Consider the following 18,405-nt stretch of genomic DNA (forward strand, 5'->3'; position numbering starts at 1 on the left):
CCGTTTTCTCATTTGGCCAGAAAGTAAATGAGCATATTCCCCAAAATGTCCAATAACTGCAGTGTTAAGGGGAAATGTGGTAGTTTGTGCATAATTATGCTAAAATATTAATCAGAAGCTCATTACTGATTTCAAATGAACACAAATTCAGAATAGTGGATATATTTGTGTTATCTAACGGGTACAACAATCTAGACGGTGTCTGTAGCTGTAACAATTTGTGTCAGGGTAAAGGGAACCACAGCTGTCTTAAAAAATACCTTTAATACTGCTCATATCTTCTCAACCTGTTATTTTCCAGTTGCTATGTTGTTAAAGCTTGATTTCATTTTGAGGCAATCGAGAATAGCTTTCTGCAGCAGGGGCAGCAATCTCATTCACTGTTAGAGAAAGAGCTTAAAGGAACAAATACATCATGGTCAATACACTGCCAGTCAAGCCTGTGTGCAGCTGTTGCCAGAGCGCTGTGGTGTTTGAGACTGAGGTGAGAACAGCCCCAGGCAGCTCTGTCCTCATCAGTTCACTGGTCTGCATTGATCAGAAACAGCTCTTTAGCAGCAACCACTGAGCTGCAGACTGCACATATCAGACCGTCTCTGTGGATTATAACGCTAATACTCATTCTTCTGTCAGCTATTGTGTTACTACATTACAATCATTAGCGGAAAATATTGGACTTGTCAAGGCAGATTAAGGCTTCGTACAGAATACATTTATCATAACACTTACAAACGGATACTGTAGGAAGAGTAGTCCAGGAATTCAGAGGGTCTAGCTTGGTTTGGATAAGTGAGATCTTTCCAGGTCAGGGTGGTTTCCTGCTGTCTGGACCTGTCATCGTCTAGTCCCAGCTTTAATGTCACAATCTTCAGTAGGACGACCTTTTGGACAAGGCAACGCACATGTATTTACTACATTGAAACATCTGTATAATATGTGCTCAAACTCTTTGTATCTTATGCCATTGTACAAAATAAAAGCTTCATGAAACATAAGCAGAGGCTTGTGTACAGTTGTGTACAGTATATGCACATATCCCTTTGTCTATTGCCACATTTGGTTATGTACTTCTTTCTTAGAGAGGTGGTGTCCTGTACTTGGGATTAGATCCGCTTCAACAAGTTCAGTATTACCTTATGCAGCTCAGAAGCATTTTCTCCATAAGCTATAGTGATTAACAAGATGCCTGTAAAACCGGTAACAGGACACCTAGATCTTGAAATAAAGTCAATCATCAATGTTTCATTTATTTATCTTTTAAATACTAATTCTAATACTAATTTAGAAAGAAGCCACACGACACTGTAGCCAGGGAACATTTTTGCCTAAGCAATTCTGATTAAAGTGTTGGGGCTTCACCTTTAATCCTGGGAGCCAGTTTAATGCTTCCATGATAAATAAAGTATGCACACGTTTGCTAACAAGCTCGCCATATGAACAGTGTTTACAAGTTCTTTAAGCTGGTCCCAAGTGGCTGAAAGTGCAGCTGAAATGAGAAAAACGCACAATATTCCCTCTCAGTTCACACCGACAGTTAATAGTTGATGCTTCCAGAGGTCTGCAATGAAATAAATCTCATTTTGTTCAGTCCCACATCTAATGATCTCGTAAGTTTTCAGTGGAACTGATGAGATCTAAAAGACCTCCCTGAAATGAATCAGCAATACAAATGACACCTTTGAAAACAAAGAAGACGTTGGCATTTACCAGTCATTTATTTATGGCATTTCTCTGACACAGAACAGCTGCAATGATAAAAGACAGTTTCAACATGCTGCATTTAATTGGTATTAAATGTCAGCGAAATGAAGTTACAGAGATTATCAGACATGTTCATGATCATTTTATACAGCAAATGAATTATTAATTTACTAAATTAAACTGTGACATATTACATGCATAAAATAATGGCTTATTGTTATTGGCAGATTAAGACTATGATACAGCTACACTGTGTACAACTCAAGTCCAATCAATTACAGGAGAGATACTTGGGCCTTCACTACCAGTTGACTGAGGCTAACATTGGACTGTACCTAAATTATTTAAGAGCCAGACTGACTTCTGACTTTACTTTTCCAGACTGAGGTTAGGTCCAGGAAGCTGGAAAAGCTGCTGCAGTTTAAAGCAGCCCAAAACAAGCAGCAAAGTCAGTGGGGTGATTATTTCTAAATTTATCAAGAGTCAATTCGTGCACAGAACAGAACCTGGAGACAGAAACTACAGTGTTTGTTGCATCGTCTGTGTTGTACAGTAAAACGTATATCACTTAACAGCTTTATGACCCTTTGTATACATTCAAGCATTTTCCAAAGAGATGAATTTTACTGGGGCAAGTCGGTCTAATTAATTAATTAATTAAAAGAGTGGCTCATTTACTGCTGGCTGAGTGTCAGTGGTTACCTACCAACATGACAGAAACAAGAAAACCCAGGAGTTTTGTTTTATCTCTTCTGACCAAAAAAAAAAAAAAAAAACAGGGGGGGTGGAGAAAAGAAAGCTGAATGATTTGCATCTCATTTCAGGCTCAGGACTCCTCAAACACCTTCCACACAAACCCATCTCTTCTCCTAGTTCTCTCCCAGTTTGAGCCGTGCAAACTCATTGGCCACCTGTAGTGCTTCCTGCAGGCACTGTGTGTTCCTGCCTGTGGCCTGGGCAGACATGTCTTTGCCACCGCCTTTGCCATCCAGCAGGGGGCACAACTCCTGAACCCACTCACTGGCCTTGAGGCCACGGTTGGCCACGTCCTGCAGAAAAGAAAAATTAAAAAAAAAAAAAAAAAAAGGGGTGGGGGTGAAGGATGTTAGATCTGTAAATGGAATAGCACTAAAAGGTTCCTAGCACTGAGATGGCTGAATGGGTGTTACCTGTGGGACTTGACACAGGCAGGTAATCTTGCCAGCATCAGGGTCTACGGTGAAGAGCATCGCAGCGGTCTGAGGAGAGTTTGACTTCAGCAGCTTCAATGACTCATTCAGAGCCTGGGAGAGAGAAGTGAAGAATGGATGCAAGGAGAACAAAAACAAACAAAGATGGATGGAAAAGGACACAATAGGGAGAGAAGAAAGAAATGAAGTCTGCTTATCAGCACTACAGATGTCTCAAGGCCTGAACGAATGGGCCACAGAGCTGATTTAGTCCAGTGGCAATAACAATGCAGGAAGCTTTGGGAAAATGCCTGAGAAAATGAAGAACACTGCAAATATTAACTAATTTCTATGCCTTTTACACTTTCATTTTTAAACAGGATGCTGGGTTTTGTATTTACATTTATCCTTGCGTATCTATAGAGGGCCTTCTATATGGACAATGTTGTTTTTTGGGCAACACCTTATTGAGATGGTAATATAATCTGAGATAAAAAATTACACAAAATGCGCAGAAATGCCTTTAAGCAAATAATGCTGATTTTCCATTTTTCAATGCACAGAATTGTGGAGATCCTGCTGACTCTCACCTTTGCTGAGGCTCCGGTCTCCATCTCCATGATGAGCAGCGGTTGGTTGGGGCTATTTTCAATCACCTCCTTGGTCTTTTCCAGGACTCTCTTCTGAATGTCAGCCTTGTAGGCGCGGTCCAAGTCATCCATGGTCTTTTTCAGGCCCTTTAAGGTTTCCCTCATCTCATCCTTCTTCCACTGGGAGATCACTGCTGTGCCTATTGACTACAGAGAGGGCCGACATGTTGACAGCACAGCAGAGAATGAACTGTTCCAGAGTCTTTGTTGCACAAAATACTGACTTACTTCTGTCATATCAGCGATCTCTTTCTGAATGTCCTTGTTTGGGGCAGACTGCTGCTTCACCTTATCTCCCAGTGCTGACAGGGACTGGTTCAGGGCATTGGCTTTCCTCTGAGCCTGAGGAAAGTGAGACAGAGGAGTGAGTAGTGGGAAGGAGTGAGACAAGGGCAAAAAGAGCAGCGAGATAAGGAAGAAAAAAAAGAAAGGATCAAACAGAAATTGTTGTCTAAAAATAGGAAAGATTAATTTGGCCTTGGGGCTTGGGGGGGATGCAAAGTGCTCCTCTCAGCTTCAAGTGTACCACAGGTTAAAAACAACCTTCATTAAAGTTTCATCACCAGGGTGCTTATTCTCACCAGGGACCAAAAATAAGGTACATCGTCTCTCAGTCTAAGACTCATTTTCATTTATCTTCCAATTTTTTTTGCTTAAGTGCCAGAAAAACATTGTGACCATTTGACCATAAACACACCACCATATGTGACCATTTAATTGTATAATTTTCTATAGATGTGTGTATACAAGTCTCATACTGGAAGCAAGTGCATCAGTGTGTCTGTGTCCTGACCTTCTGGGCCTCTGTCCCTGTCACAGCAACAATGCGGCGGATGCCCTTAGCGATGGCCTCCTCTGAGACGATGACAAACGGTGCGGCGTGACCCGAGTTCTGCAGATGGCTGCAGATAAAAGAGAAACGGCACATTACCATCAGTGTTACACAACTGAGGGAGGCAGGTGAGAAGGAGAAACACAAGCAAGAGAGAGCAAACCACAGCCGAAGGAACTAGGGATTCTTTGAAGTAGCTACAGATTAACATCAAAGACAACATCAGGAAGCACAACTGTTTACTAAAAACTGAAACAGCACAGGACTGTGCCAGTAGATGTGGATGCAGACATTTATTTAGAGACGAGTCTAATTTTTAACATAACAGAATAATTTATAATTGAACAGGTTGAAACTTGATTTTGAGCTAGCTGAACCCCAATAAGCTACATCAAAGTATTATGTGTCTGTAGCCCAGACAGGAGTCACTGCTTTCATGCAAATTTATCTACTGTTCATTAGCTTTACCTGAAAGCTAAGTAACATGTTTGCTTTCTCCATTATAAATGTATTAAGATATAGAAGACAAGTTAACAAGATATCAACTAATAGTATGGTAAATCAGTATATACATTTCATTTTAGTTTTAGCTAGCCATAGCCACAGTATCTCACCTTTAAAGACTTCACCTTCAAAAGTGCGACTGCCAATGTGCACGACATATTTGATCTATTATTGAAAGTAAAATAAGCAAATTCAACCCTTACATTGAATTGACCTAGAAAATGAGCCTTTCTTCAAATATTAATCCACCATTACTTTTTTATTTCATGAACTTAATGAAAAATAGAAAAGATTAAAAAGTAACCGTGACAGGTTTGGGCACTGTACTAAATCCTACTCAGTAACTCCAATTTTGCCCTAAGGATGGGGATGGGAATATTCTGCTTCAGGTTTGTGTGAAAGCCACTGGCACAATCTATATTGTACAGATAAAGGAACGAAAGGATTTTATGAAATAGGAGGAAATTCGATATGCAAATATTGTGCAGTCAGTCAAGAGGCTGACTTCTACAGCAGGACAGTGATCCAAAGCATTCCACAGAGTGTTCCTTAGTCCTGACCTTTGCATGTCACAATAATTGCACATTTAATTTTAACTCCCACTTTCACTGTTCAAATGAACAGTTTGGGGCGAGTGTCGACATTCAGACAACCTGAGAGAGGAGGAGGACATCCCACTTCACCTCCCCCCTGAAGTTGGCAGAGTCATTTCCTTCACACGGAGGATGAAGCGTTTAATAAATTCGGTAATGCACTTCTGCTTGTTGTTATGCCTATGTACTTCATAGGCTAATTTAGACTATAATTAATATAATTAGAAATGCACCTTATGTTTTGAAGTGACTTTTATATGTTTTTTAAGACCAACTTCATTTACTGCCAGACTGCATTTTATTTGTTTTTCCTTTGGAAACTTTTTTTCAATATTAATTTTAAATGCTAACACCACTTAGCAATGTAAAAACCAAAACTGAAATATTAACCAAAAACTCATCAATGTCCTATTAACCTTATTGATATTAGACACAATATAGTGTTGGTAATGCTGCTGGTATCTTTTGAGATGGTCTTTACTTAAATATAGCTGTACATAAGACTGCTTTACACCTGACAGGACTGAAAATGGGAAATGTAAATTCATTCAACCCACATTTCCTGACATGTACAGACCAAGTATGTGCTTAAATATGACACAATTTTCCGTATTAAAAAAAAAAGAAAAAAAAAGGTAACAATCCACATAACTCATTATGGGTCACAGCTGACATTTAGGTCCAAAACAGTACTCAAAGAAGAGCTGGATTAAAACTCGTTCAGATTAACATGGAGAAGTTCACTGTGACAGGCTGGTTTTCTTCTCTTTGAACAAGTAGGCAGAAATGCATAAGGAAAGAACCAAAGCTTCATACTCACGTTCCACCACAGAACTCTATGGAGGTGAGGGAACCAGCAGCACTGTTGGGGTCATCTAGCAGGTCCTGAACAGGGATGCCGATAGACACAACTCGGACAGGGTCAGGATAGGTCTCATCAAAAACAGCACGCAGACCCTGAATGGCTTTGGCTTCAGCTAGGGAGGCTTCCATGGCATACACAGGCTGGAGAGAACAAAATATGGGATGGATAGTTAAGTAATTAAATGTTTATAATTATTTCCTGATGAACTGATTAAATAAACATCAGTTGCTATGGAAAAGGAAAGACCATGTGAAACTCTGTGTGGTACAAACTATTATATTTTCACCTCACACCACTGTGTGGGATTATTTCATGTGTAATATCCTACTGACCTTAGCATCTCTTATCATGGCACAGGCCATCTCCTCTGCCTGGCGGACCTGCTCTGTGGTCAGGGCACCTTTAGCGGTGAAGTCAAAGCGCAGGCGGTCAGGGGCAACCAGGGAGCCCCTCTGGTCTGCCTCCCCCAGAACCCCCCGCAGAGCAAAGTTAAGGATGTGTGTGGCGGTGTGGTTGCTCATGATGGGCCTACGACGAGCCTGAAAAGGATATTTGTCAGATAAAGGACTCGGAGCTGTATCCAGAAACAACTTCCCTCATGAATAATAAACATTATGCATTAGGTCACCTTGCTTCAATGGTAAAACCAATCTTTTAAATCCTGTGATTCCTCTCACCTCATCTACATGTAAGGTGACACGGTCTCCAACCTTCAGAGTTCCATAGACTGTCCCCACATGGAGAACGTAGCCTCCTCTAACCTGTGTATTCTTCACTGTGAACTCCATCCGCTGTAAACAACAACAAAATAAATAAATAAAAGAGCAAATATGAGAATTATTAGAAAATAATGAATGTGCTTTGAAGCCCTTTGGTTCTCACTCAGACAAGACAAAGGAGAAATTTTTATTATCTTTCATCTGTTCAGAATTGTGATATTTCATTTGGTAGTCACATAGCAGAGGGTCTGTTTGCCTGCAGGCAAGATTTCCAATATCAGACTCACCACTCCAGTTCAAAGAAATGTTCAACACCGACCAAGGGTCATTTTTTAAGATAGATAGTGTAATTGTTATTTCTCCCCAGTTAAAATTCACAAAAAGGTGATTTCATTTTAGCTTTGGCAGATATCTGAACTTTTCAGTTTACCTGCAAACGACTACTTTGTTGTTGACACGCACCAACACCTACTGACAATTATCCTAATGAGGGCTTCTGTTTTCATCATTATATTTATGTAGTTATTGAGATACACTTACATCCTCTGTGTTGTCATCCTCTCGAAGCATGTAGCCCTCGTCAAATGTCTGTCCGCCCTGCTCAGCGTAGAAGGACGTCTTGTCCAGCAGCACACCGCACTCCTGACCAGTGGTCACTTCATCGCAGAAGGCACGGTCATGACGCAGGGCCAGCACTGTGGATGAGGCCTGCTGAAACTCTGATGACACAAACAGGATACATGTGCCTTAATGTCCTGGATATAAACGTCCCACAATACTACAGTGTATTTGTAAAAATGTTTATCACTAACCATAGTTGCCGTTTTCATCCGAAGTGTATTTGTATTTGGGAGAGTCGTCTGTGGCAGGTACACTCTTGTTTCTCAGCTCTTCAATGGCATAGATGTCCAGCATGATGTGGTCCTCATCTCCTGCGCCTTTGCCCTGGGACTTTAGCTACACACACAAGCTTCTGTTGTCATTCAGTCTACAACACTTAAATGAGTTCACTTCACTGGAGTCAAATTTTTAAACTTTTTAAAGAGAAATGAATGAAATATCATTTGAAAAGTGAAATAATTATTGCTAGTAGAAGCAAATCCATTTAAATTTCCTAATCTGTCTTTTAATTTTGTATAGAGGTGACGTTTTAAACTGGGTAAGGTACTAACCATGACCATGATCCACCAAAAATGTACTTTTTTTTTTTTACTCAACACACATTTTTTTTAAAATAAGAACACATATGGCAAGAATACTCCAGTCTACATCCACACCTTTGGTTCATGTCACTTGTATAATGACACTTCTTACACTCTCACACTTCTGTATTTGTACTGTGGAGTTTCCATTTTATTTTATAAGGTGCACCTATACAATCTTAAGTCATTCAACACCCATGGAGTACATCCTATTACTGTTACAATCTTCAGTTCTTATTAATATTCAGAGTTTTTCATGTTTATTTCTCCATAAATGTTTTTTTTTTTAATATGAAAGGGTTAAAAATGTGAATAAACTTTAAATGTAACATGCAGGAAATAGCTTAGGCTGAATCAATCAACAAGGGAATAGCACTGGGTTGTAAAGTAAATGAGGGTTTATTTAAACAGCAGGTGCACGACTCCTGATTCTGACTTACAGTGCAATACTGGAGAATGCTGACACAAGACAAAAAAAAGTGTGCCCACAAGAGCGGACACAAAACACAGCTCAATGATGATTCCTCTCAAAGAGCAGGTCGAATTAAAACAGTGAATATAAGATGGTTTCTTTCACTTTCCTCCACCACTACTTTCATCATCTTACCTGTGCTGCCTTCTTCTCCTCCTCGAAGGCGACCAGGTCCACCTGCATGCCCTTCTCCTCTGCAATGAGGGAGGTCAGGTCCAGTGGGAAACCATATGTGTCATACAACAGCCATGCTGTGTCACCTGGAGACAACACACAGAAAAAGCTACTTGATATGTTTGGAGATGTCTCTGAAATAACTTTGTGCTGTTATGGTATTTCCAACACTGAATATTTTCAGTGAGGCATCCTGACAATCTGTCAAGAGAAAGACAGTACAGTGTCCCGGGAATCTGAAACAATGGTTATTAAGATTTTAACCTTTATAACCATTTGCTCTTTTTCCTTTAAATAACTTTTTTAAAATATATATTTTAAAAAGACCTCAGAAGTTGTGCATGACAGTTAAACCACTGAAAGAAAGAAGCAAGAGCTATCCATAATGCCAAAAACACATGGACTGCATCAAAAGGAAAAAAAGGAGCAAGCAGGTGGTGTGAGTGGTGAAGGGAGCTAGATTCGGATAGAAAAGACAAGGGTTAAAGAAAGAGGATAATTGATAGCAAATACTGCAGATATACCGTACTTGGAAGCAGTATCACACAATAATACCATAAAATAAACCTGACTGCTCTCCACTAGAATTACCAGCATAAAACAAGCTGCTCATCAGATGTATCTCACCTGGAATGGTCTTGCTGTCTCCTAGACTCATAATCTTCCTATCAAGGATACGGCGCCCCCTGCTGAGGGTTTTGAGGAACTGTGACTCCTCCTCGTTAATAATGTCCTTCACCATTTCTGGGTCTTTCTTCAACTCTGGAAATGCATCACCCTGGAGGATGAAAATGAATAAAGATCAGTTAAAGGACAGACCAAAAGAGGCAGAGGTGTCAGAAGATATTAAATAGTAATGGTAGAGAGGAGATAGTAAAATAAAGAATAAATACAGATGTTAATATTTATAACATTGGTCATGAACTGAATGTGATATGTCCCTACTGGGGTGCATTTAACTTGAAATCATTAATTTGGACAATTTTGTGGAATGGTAAAGGAATACAAAGCAATTTTATTGATCAACTTCACAAACAAGGATGTCAAAACCTCCATAGTCTGATAATAAAGAAAGAAGAGTCCATGTAAATAGTGAGACTGATTGAAGACCAAGGCCAAAAGCCCAATTCAGAGAGACCATACTATTAAAAATGTCACTCAAAAGAATAAACTAGTTTAAAACATTTAGGATAAAGAGAATCCTGACCAAACTTTTCTCATTTCCATTGTAATGTAGTAGAATGTGATAACATACAGTACTTCTGTTTGCAAACAACAGGTTTTATATTTAAATAAACTATGTGGGTCAATATGATTTAAATTTATAGCTTGTTAACATTTCAAGGACAAAGGATCCAGTAGAATAAAACATGGCATGTTAAGAAAGAAAATCTCACCAGGGAATCAACCACCACATCCACCAGAGAGGCAAAAAAGCCCTTCTGAGCTCCCAGCTTCTCGTGGGAATAACGGACTGCACGACGCAGGATCCTCCTCAACACATAGCTAAATGTGATGGAAACAAAACATTACAAGGAAGTAATGTATGTAACGATGTACTGCAAAAACATTGCACTTCCAGTCAGTAGTTTTGAAGTATTAACATGTCCTGTATGTATTCTGAAAGTACATTCAGTATACTAGTTTAGCATATGTCAAATTTCTATAGTCAGACACTCAAAACGTGTTGAGCACTCACACATTATAGTATGCTGTGTGCCACTACAGATGCCGTCTATGCTTCTGATTTCTTTCAGTTTGTACCTCCCTGTTTTTTTTTTTTTGCTCTGAAATATATATAATAATAGTCTTACCCTCTTCCTGTGTTGTCAGGCCGACCGCCATCTGATAAGGCGATGGTGATGGTGCGGGCGTGGTCAGCCAGCACACGGTAAGCCATGTCAATGCCGTCAGTATCCTCGACACCTACTTTACCAGTATAAAGTCGAGCACCTGTACCCTGAAACAAACAAAATATGCTTTAACTCAGCCACAGATGTTACTTAACAGTCTTATTTGTGCCAAAGCAGACACTGTTGTAATGGTGATCCAACAATTATGTTTAGGCTTAGTCTCTTGTCAGTAGTTTTGGTCACATTGAATGTTTCTGCAATTATATATCACTTAATACAATCTGCTGTTTACCACTCTCCATGTGCTAAGTAGATTTCATGAACTCTTAATTAAAGCAGAACTGAGTTAGAACTGACTCGTTAGTTAGAAGCTGTGCACTAGTCTTATGTTGAAGGTGTTGCAGGTGTTAACTTCCAGTACTGATCTACTAGCTGATTCCTATAATGTGGCAATTACCCAACAGGCTTTGAAGAAAGTAAACAGATGCATCTGGGGAACTTCAGTACCTTCTGAATGGCTTCAAAGTATGGGATGAAGAGGTCTGTGTCATAGTTGGACATCTTGTTCTGCAGTACGGATACCAGGCGCTCCAGACCCATCCCTGTGTCAATGCTTTTTTTAGGCAGTGGCTTCAGCTCTGTCTCTGACTCTCTGTGTAGGATGGAACAGGAAATAATATTTACAAACACTAGTTCACAATAAATGAATGCAGTTGCTTTCTTGTAATTAGAGAACACATATTTTTGTTAATGCCCGCATGTGTTTGAATTTTGCAAAACATATACTGTTCCACTCCAAAAACAAACTTAATAGTTACTTTTAGGATGATGATGATACAGTTTTGTTAAACCTAATATCATTTCTGTTCTGAGCCTCCTATCAGTTCTTTTTACAATTCTAAATAATTAAAGGTCCCTTTCAAGAATTTATTTGCATATTGACAGCCACTGCATATTATAGCATATTGCACCAAAACAGATCAGGACAAAGGGTGTACTTTGATTAATAGTTTACATAAACCACAGAAATGGCTACGTTTTGACGCATCTTACAGCTGCAGTAGCCATAAAACCAGAGAACCCAGACAGAGCAGCAGTTGGGGTGTTTTCATGCACATCTCGTTTACTTTAGTTTCTTTGTGCTGTAGTAGAAGCTGTAAATTGCTGATAACCAAACAGCCACACTGAAATCACCTGAAGGGGCGGATCTGAGTCTACTTTTAACTCTACTTAAAAGTAGAGTCTACTTTAAGTCTACTTTTTACTTTTAACATCAACTCTGGTGAAGTTCATTTGTGGTGGGAAAGCAAGGCAAACCAACTACAGGATTTTAAAAAATGGTGAAAGTGATTTTGGCAGGAAACCTAAAGCTAAACCACTACCAACAAAGTGTGTTAGAAGGTACATATTTAAAGCTAAATATTTGGTGACCAAGTCAACACAATGTGCACCGACTCAGAATGAAGAGGAGTAAAATAGCACTCCATGTGCTGTCCTTGTGTATTGTACAATAAGTATAGTATATAAGCTTTTGTCTTTTTTCTACCTGTCTGCTATTATCCATACTATGAGGTCGAGTTGCAATGTCATAATCAGCCATGTTTTTGCAAAACATCTCTTTGTGGATAACAATGTCAACTTGACCAGAAAACACATGAACAATATGAAAATGAAACAGGCCCTATGAGCATTTCCACAAAACAATAATTTGGTCTACATCTCCTTAGAAATGCAATCACAGTATTATACAGCATGTCTGCATTGATAAATTGAACTGTGTAGTAAACATACGGTCCCCTTGAAGATCTATAAATGTGCCCTGAGCAGTGCAAGTCTTTTACCTGTTGAACTGGATGAACACCAGGTTCCAGATCTCCAGCACGTTGGGATCATCCATGTTTACCAGATGAGAGGCGTCTCTTCCTCCGATGCGGTCATAGTGGATCTCACTGCAGGGACCGCATGGGCCGGTATCTCCCATCTCCCAGAAGTTATCCTTCATGCTGCCTGGCAGGATACGACACTCCTCCATCCTGAGAGACAGAGAATACACAAAGGGTTTACTGAATGTAACTTATGTAAAAGTTACTCAAACCCAGAGCACATGCCATCATCTGACATGCCCACTAAGACATGTCTATCCCAAGCAACACTCACCCCAAGTCAATCCAAATCTGTTTACACTCCAGGTCAGGCTCCAGGCCTGCTTCATCGTTACCCCCAAAGTATGTGACATACAGCCGATCTATAGAAATACCAAACTCCTGGGTCAGCAGCTCCAAGGCCATCTTACAGGCCAGGTGCTGCAGAGGGAAGTGGGAAAATGCAGCATGAGCAAAGGGAAGAATGACAGCGCAATAAGACAGAAGTATAATTTGTTACACCGAGAAACACTGAATGTGGTAATGTGGTGATAGCATAATATTTAATTGAAAAGGATACATTTTATTTTAATTGATTATAATTTAAATATATATTCAGTTTAGGGTTGATTCCTACATAAATGACAAAAAGAGTCACTTATATTCATGGTTAATTCTCACTGCACCAACATGACTTAACATTCATCTTTATTAGGCTTATGTAAGGCTCTCCTGTGCAGATAGACTACATGTGAGCAGTAGCAAAGTGTGTAAAGCTGCACTTTTCCGCTGCATTCTGCATAAAGCTGAGTCAGGGCTGTTCAATAAATGTTTCAGTTCTGAGACTTTACTTTCGATGGCCTCAAAAACACGGTTCTTACTAGTGTACTGTCTTGCACTATAAAATATGACATCGCATTAAAACATATCCTATGTTATTAGAAGCTTTTTTTTTTTTTAATTTAATGGAACTTAACATAACACGGTTTGTATCTATGAGGTCTAACAAACATGGCGAATGTGTTTTGTGTCTCAATAATGGTATTACACCACTAGTAGTAGTGCTAAGGTGTCAAAGAAGTAACACAGCCGAACAGGATGACAAGGTAATACCTTGAAGTAGTCCCCAAAGGACCAGGACCCCAGCATCTCGAAGAAGGTGTGGTGGTACACATCTTTACCCACATCATCCAAGTCATTGTGTTTGCCTCCTGCACGAATACACTTTTGGGTGTTGGCTGCACGACGCAGCCTGGCCATAGGGTGGGACGGATCGATGGTGTTGAGGAAGATGGGTTTGAACTACAAAGGGTGTATAAAAAGCTTATAAAGTTATACTTGTCTAAAAATAATTGACAAGTAAAATAGCTATTTCAGCACAGAGTCAAAACATCTTAAAGCACCAGCCTGAAGGAGTGAAAGAGAAAGAGACATTTGGGAAAATTGTGGAGAAGCTTGAACAGAGTACCTGGTTCATGCCAGCATTGGCGAAAAGCAGCGTGGGGTCATCCAGCGGGATGGTGGATGATGAATGGACGTACTGGTGCTCATGGTGACGGAAGAAGTCAATAAACTTCTCACGGATTTGAGCTGCAGTCAAAGAGGAGTCCATCCTGAATCAGCTCTCTGAACAGAAAAAAAAACAATACATGTATCCAACATACTTCTCAAGGGTAACAGACACTTTTTATTTAGTTCCATGATCCCTGGTGGACTGTGAGAACAGGAACATTTATATATGCAAATAACTACTACACCCAACAACACGGCAATAAAAAAACTGAAACTGGCCTAAGCATGTGACAAATTAAGGTGTAGACAAACCCTAGGCTGAAAAGTAGTGTTTTACTGCCCTCTCTGGTTGAATGTTTCAACACAATTTTATGTTGTTGAAACTTTTACTAAACTGTTCCTTTTTCTGGACTTGATTCTTATGTTTTTATGGTTGTACTTTGTAAAAAAACAGATAAAGCAAACGCTTTCCTTCTCAAACGCAGCAAAGAAATAAGAGGAAAGGCAAAAAGCTGTGATTTTTCACCAAATTAAATATGTGTCTGATTCTAACGCCCAGTCTAGAATGTGCCAGCACAAACCTGGGAGGTGTCTGCAGACCGCAAACTCGAGAGGGTGAACAGTTGCCCTGTCCAACCAGTCCTGTTCAACAACAAATGTTTCTGTGGGACAAACCTGATTGAAGTTGTCTGCTCTGATACTGGCAACAACTTTATTTTGTAAATGTAACACGTTGCCAATCTGAGGACACAGCCTTGAGCTGCAGAAAAAGCATAATGTCTTTCCTCATTCAACCTCTGTCCAGAACATACAGCAGAACAAACTGGCGTGTTAGAGTAAAAAGCCTTACTGTGTGGCAGACAAGCCTCCACTAAAACCATCATGGACAAAAAGTAACTGCTGACAACAAGAGACTGGAGCTACGAGATGGAATCTGTACATAAACCAAGTCAAAGTTAGTCAGCATTATCTGTGTGTGTGTGTCTGTCTGTGCTCACCAATACACACCAAACTGAGCCATATCCTCACTCTTAGGGGTTAATTTCCTCTTCTCGGGATCTAATAATATGCCCTCGCATTTCTGCTGTAAATAAGCCCACATGAGGTGGTGCCATAAAACCGTGCCAATCATGACAGACATCATTTATCTCAAGCTGCATCCAAAAACTGTGCCATGTTATTTTATTTTGTCATCCTCAGACTGTAAACTGTTAGCATGACAAGATGACGTTAGCATGCTAACGCTTACAGCTGTATGTTCAGCTCGACAGAAGGATTTCAGCGCACAGTTGTGACAGAAAACCTACTTTAGAGAAGGGTATGATGAAAACCATCTATGTTAACAACACTTCAGCGAACGACAATACTCACAGAAGTCGCTATTCCCACAGAATGAATCAGACAGTACTCCTCCAAACACACCGTGTTAGCCCACACCACTCGACCAAGAGGAACACACAGCTGCGGAACACGCCCATGGCAGCCTTCTATTGGTTCGGCCTCAGGGGTGCGTCACCAAACGTCCTCCTCTATTGGATAAGATTGCTGTCAATCATAGCCGAGCCCGCCACATGATGTTACTAAGCTCGCCGCTTGGCTGATGCAATGTAAGTGACAGCGGTGCAGAGTGGTTCTATTGAATAAAACGCGTCAATAAAAGATTCAGTCAAGATTTCCTCAGTTATGCTTCCTACTTTTAATTAGCTGGTTGGAGTATGGCTGGTATTTCTGGCCTGTAGTCACATAATGGATGATGAAATAATATTGTTTATTGCTGCCACCTCATACAGTGGGGGTTTTCACTCACTGAAGTACACAAACTGTATTGATTCACGTCATATATAACAGTAAAAAGCTAAACATTGTAAGAGCCATGGGAGCAGGTTTTATTGTATTAGTTTTAGTTTGGTGCGGTTGTGTGTGGTTTTCTACACTGCTGCGCACCGGGGGAATCATTTATCTGCTCGCTGTGTTTCCAGGGGGACTGGTTTTGTGCCGGACCTCTGCACACGCGTTGCATACTGTTGCCAACTTGTCCAGTCCGTGTCCTATAACTGCAACATGCCGACCGATACCAAACGAGTACGCGGCCCAGAGGTGTCCCAGAGTCCGTCTCTGTATTTTTGCAGACCAGCAGCAGCTGTCCCGTTGCACGGCCCCAGAGCGGACGGTCGGCAGCGGGACCAGGTGGACGTCCGGCCGGTGTTTGTTCGGTGCGGGCTGGTTAGCCAAGCGAAAGGCTCTGCCTACATCGAGGCTGGAAACACCAAACTGATGTGCTGCGTTTATGGCCCAAGAGAAACAGAACGGAAAGATGAGACTGATATGAAATGTGGCAGGTGTGTGGTGTTTTGGGTTATTTATTGTTTATCCTATAATTAATCTGTTTTTCTACAACACATTTTCTTTTCTGGCTCCACTGATGTAAAAACTTGACAGTGAAATATGTACCCTAAGACAAAACTAAACAACAGGCGCTGAAGGACCAGAATTACATAAGAGCAAAACAGAACAAGTAATTATCTACAAAATGACACCCAGATCCAACAACATATAGCAGGTCAAAAAAAAAGCTTCTGGCTGCGTTATTTACTTGAAACATGCCATGTGACGCTGCTGTTATATCAACGTAACGTTATATACATTGTTATTAGAGGACACATATTAATGCTTGCCCTATGATGAAAAATCATTACCCACAGGCATGTTTCTCTATTGCACTGTGTTGTAATTGCTTTGTAGAAGGAGTCTATGAAGACCACAAAACTGTTTTCTCTGTGTATCCAGGTTGACTACTGACATGCGCTTTGCTCCATTTTCCTGCCCGGAGAGGGGCTCCTGGATTCAGGGGAGCCAAGACAAGGATCTCTCCTTGATGCTGCATGAGAGTCTGCATCCAGCTGTGTGTCTTCACAAATACCCCCGCTCTCAGATAGAGGTCAACGTGATGGTTCTAGAGAACAGTGGTTCTGTTCTGGCCCATGCCATTACATGCGCTTCTCTTGCGCTCGCAGATGCAGGGATTGAAATGTATGATCTGGTGCTTGGTTGTTCCATCCGCCAGGATGGAGATTCCTACATGGCTGACCCTTCTTACATAGAAGAAAACAATTGCAGCTCAGTCAGCAGCGGGAACCAGGGCGGTCTGACTGTTGCATTCCTCCCCAGCCTGAACCAGATTTCTGGGCTGCAGTCAGATGGAGAAATGACTGAAGAGACGCTTACAGGTGGGGTTCGGACCTGCATTGAGGGATGCTATAAACTGTATCCTGTAATCCAGCAAGCCCTGTCCAGTGCTGTGCACAAGGCTGCTCCACCACCATCAGAGAGCTGAGAGACTCATTAACAAATAGTTCACCTTAAGGTTTCTCCAGTCCTTACTTTAAAAACATAACCATTTTATATATTTTTGTATATGTTCTTCAAATGAAAACTGATTAAACATATTTAGCTGTGTTTTCTGTGTAAATAATTTAGTGTACTTGCTTATAAATTAGATTAGAATAATGAGATTGCACATCTGCAATAGTTCCTCATATTGTAATGATACAACATACGAAGTGCATGACACCTGACATATACCCCGGGACTCCTATGTGTGGAAGAATCGGTCGGCTAATCAAAATATTGAGTTCCACAGGAGGCTCTTGTGTTACACAGGATTCCCTCAGACAGAGTATGACAGTACTCAATTTCAAAATTAGAGGGCGTTATAACACAAGGTGAAAAATATAAACCTATACAATTTAACAATTTGCATGTGGAAATATCTAAGTTGTGAGCACAAATGTGAAATTTGCAAGCAAGAGCTGCATGTATGTCTACCATAATATCATGCTCAAACGTTTTTCTTTTGAAATGTTTTTTTTATCATTCTCCAGTTGTATTCTTGTGCCTTTAGTCTTCTCATTTTTTTTTTCCTCCTGTGGAAGATATAGCTTCATTAATACTGCCCTCCTTCACAACACCCTGATGGAGCAGAGAAGCAGCTGCAGTGGAGGACTCACCTCACAGGAGTAAGTAAGTAAGCAGCAAACATCTGAGGGCCTATATCTCTCTCTCTCTATATATATATATATATATATATATATATATATACATATATACACACAACGTGGGGCAAACTATCCATGAACGTAGTAGTCAGCTGGAGACAAAGCAGATGGAGGTGAGATTTTTCTCTACAACTAGTTGTCTTAAAGACCTTCAGAGAGGAATGTAGGACTTCATCTGGCCATACCTGAGCAGTGCATCCTGGAGACAACACCTGTCATAAAGCATTTCCTAGAGAAATTCA

General features: G+C 40.4%; 2 protein-coding genes across 5 annotated transcripts; one reads left to right on the forward strand and one right to left on the reverse strand.

Annotated features, from left to right (window-relative positions):
• Positions 1–1,690: 1,690 nt before the first annotated feature.
• On the reverse strand, positions 1,691–15,583 carry aars1 (alanyl-tRNA synthetase 1). 2 transcript variants are annotated; one of them, XM_026311539.1, is made up of 20 exons: positions 15,480–15,583; positions 14,065–14,222; positions 13,710–13,898; positions 12,892–13,037; positions 12,576–12,767; positions 11,242–11,386; positions 10,696–10,841; positions 10,279–10,387; positions 9,509–9,659; positions 8,843–8,967; positions 7,846–7,990; positions 7,574–7,752; positions 6,992–7,105; positions 6,647–6,853; positions 6,270–6,454; positions 4,314–4,422; positions 3,749–3,862; positions 3,461–3,667; positions 2,871–2,984; positions 1,691–2,750 (listed from the first exon to the last, which is right to left on the reverse strand). In XM_026311539.1, the coding sequence occupies exons 2-20, from the start codon at positions 14,206–14,208 to the stop codon at positions 2,571–2,573; spliced, it is 2,901 nt and encodes a 966-aa protein (XP_026167324.1). In that variant the 5' UTR covers positions 14,209–14,222; positions 15,480–15,583; the 3' UTR covers positions 1,691–2,570. The 2 variants fall into 2 exon arrangements, with proteins under 2 accessions (XP_026167324.1, XP_026167325.1); XM_026311540.1 differs by having other exon boundaries at positions 14,065–14,229; positions 15,480–15,574.
• A 504-nt stretch (positions 15,584–16,087) lies between these two features.
• exosc6 (exosome component 6) lies at positions 16,088–18,108 on the forward strand. Of its 3 annotated transcripts, none has more exons than XM_026311988.1 (3): positions 16,088–16,447; positions 16,896–17,472; positions 18,041–18,108. In XM_026311988.1, the coding sequence occupies exons 1-2, from the start codon at positions 16,170–16,172 to the stop codon at positions 17,440–17,442; spliced, it is 825 nt and encodes a 274-aa protein (XP_026167773.1). In that variant the 5' UTR covers positions 16,088–16,169; the 3' UTR covers positions 17,443–17,472; positions 18,041–18,108. The 3 variants fall into 3 exon arrangements, with proteins under 3 accessions (XP_026167773.1, XP_026167774.1, XP_026167775.1); XM_026311989.1 differs by having other exon boundaries at positions 16,896–17,335; positions 18,041–18,096; XM_026311990.1 differs by having other exon boundaries at positions 16,896–17,335; positions 18,047–18,096.
• Positions 18,109–18,405: the final 297 nt, after the last annotated feature.

Source organism: Mastacembelus armatus, chromosome 6 (assembly GCF_900324485.2).
Source record: "Mastacembelus armatus chromosome 6, fMasArm1.2, whole genome shotgun sequence".
Classification (NCBI taxonomy): domain Eukaryota; kingdom Metazoa; phylum Chordata; class Actinopteri; order Synbranchiformes; family Mastacembelidae; genus Mastacembelus; species Mastacembelus armatus.

What these genes read in the sequence shown, in the direction of transcription:
- exosc6 (XM_026311988.1), top strand. Translation starts at nt 16,170, where the DNA reads ATGCCGACCGATACCAAACGAGTACGCGGCCCAGAGGTGTCCCAGAGT. An exon ending in ACTGATATGAAATGTGGCAG is followed by an intron (nt 16,448 to 16,895) that starts GTGTGTGGTGTT and finishes CTGTGTATCCAG; the next exon opens with GTTGACTACTGACATGCGCT.
- aars1 (XM_026311539.1), bottom strand. Translation starts at nt 14,208, where the DNA reads ATGGACTCCTCTTTGACTGCAGCTCAAATCCGTGAGAAGTTTATTGAC. An exon ending in GTGTTCATCCAGTTCAACAG is followed by an intron (nt 11,387 to 12,575) that starts GTAAAAGACTTG and finishes CATCCTACACAG; the next exon opens with AGAGTCAGAGACAGAGCTGA. An exon ending in AGGATGACAACACAGAGGAT is followed by an intron (nt 7,106 to 7,573) that starts GTAAGTGTATCT and finishes TGTTGTTTACAG; the next exon opens with CGGATGGAGTTCACAGTGAA.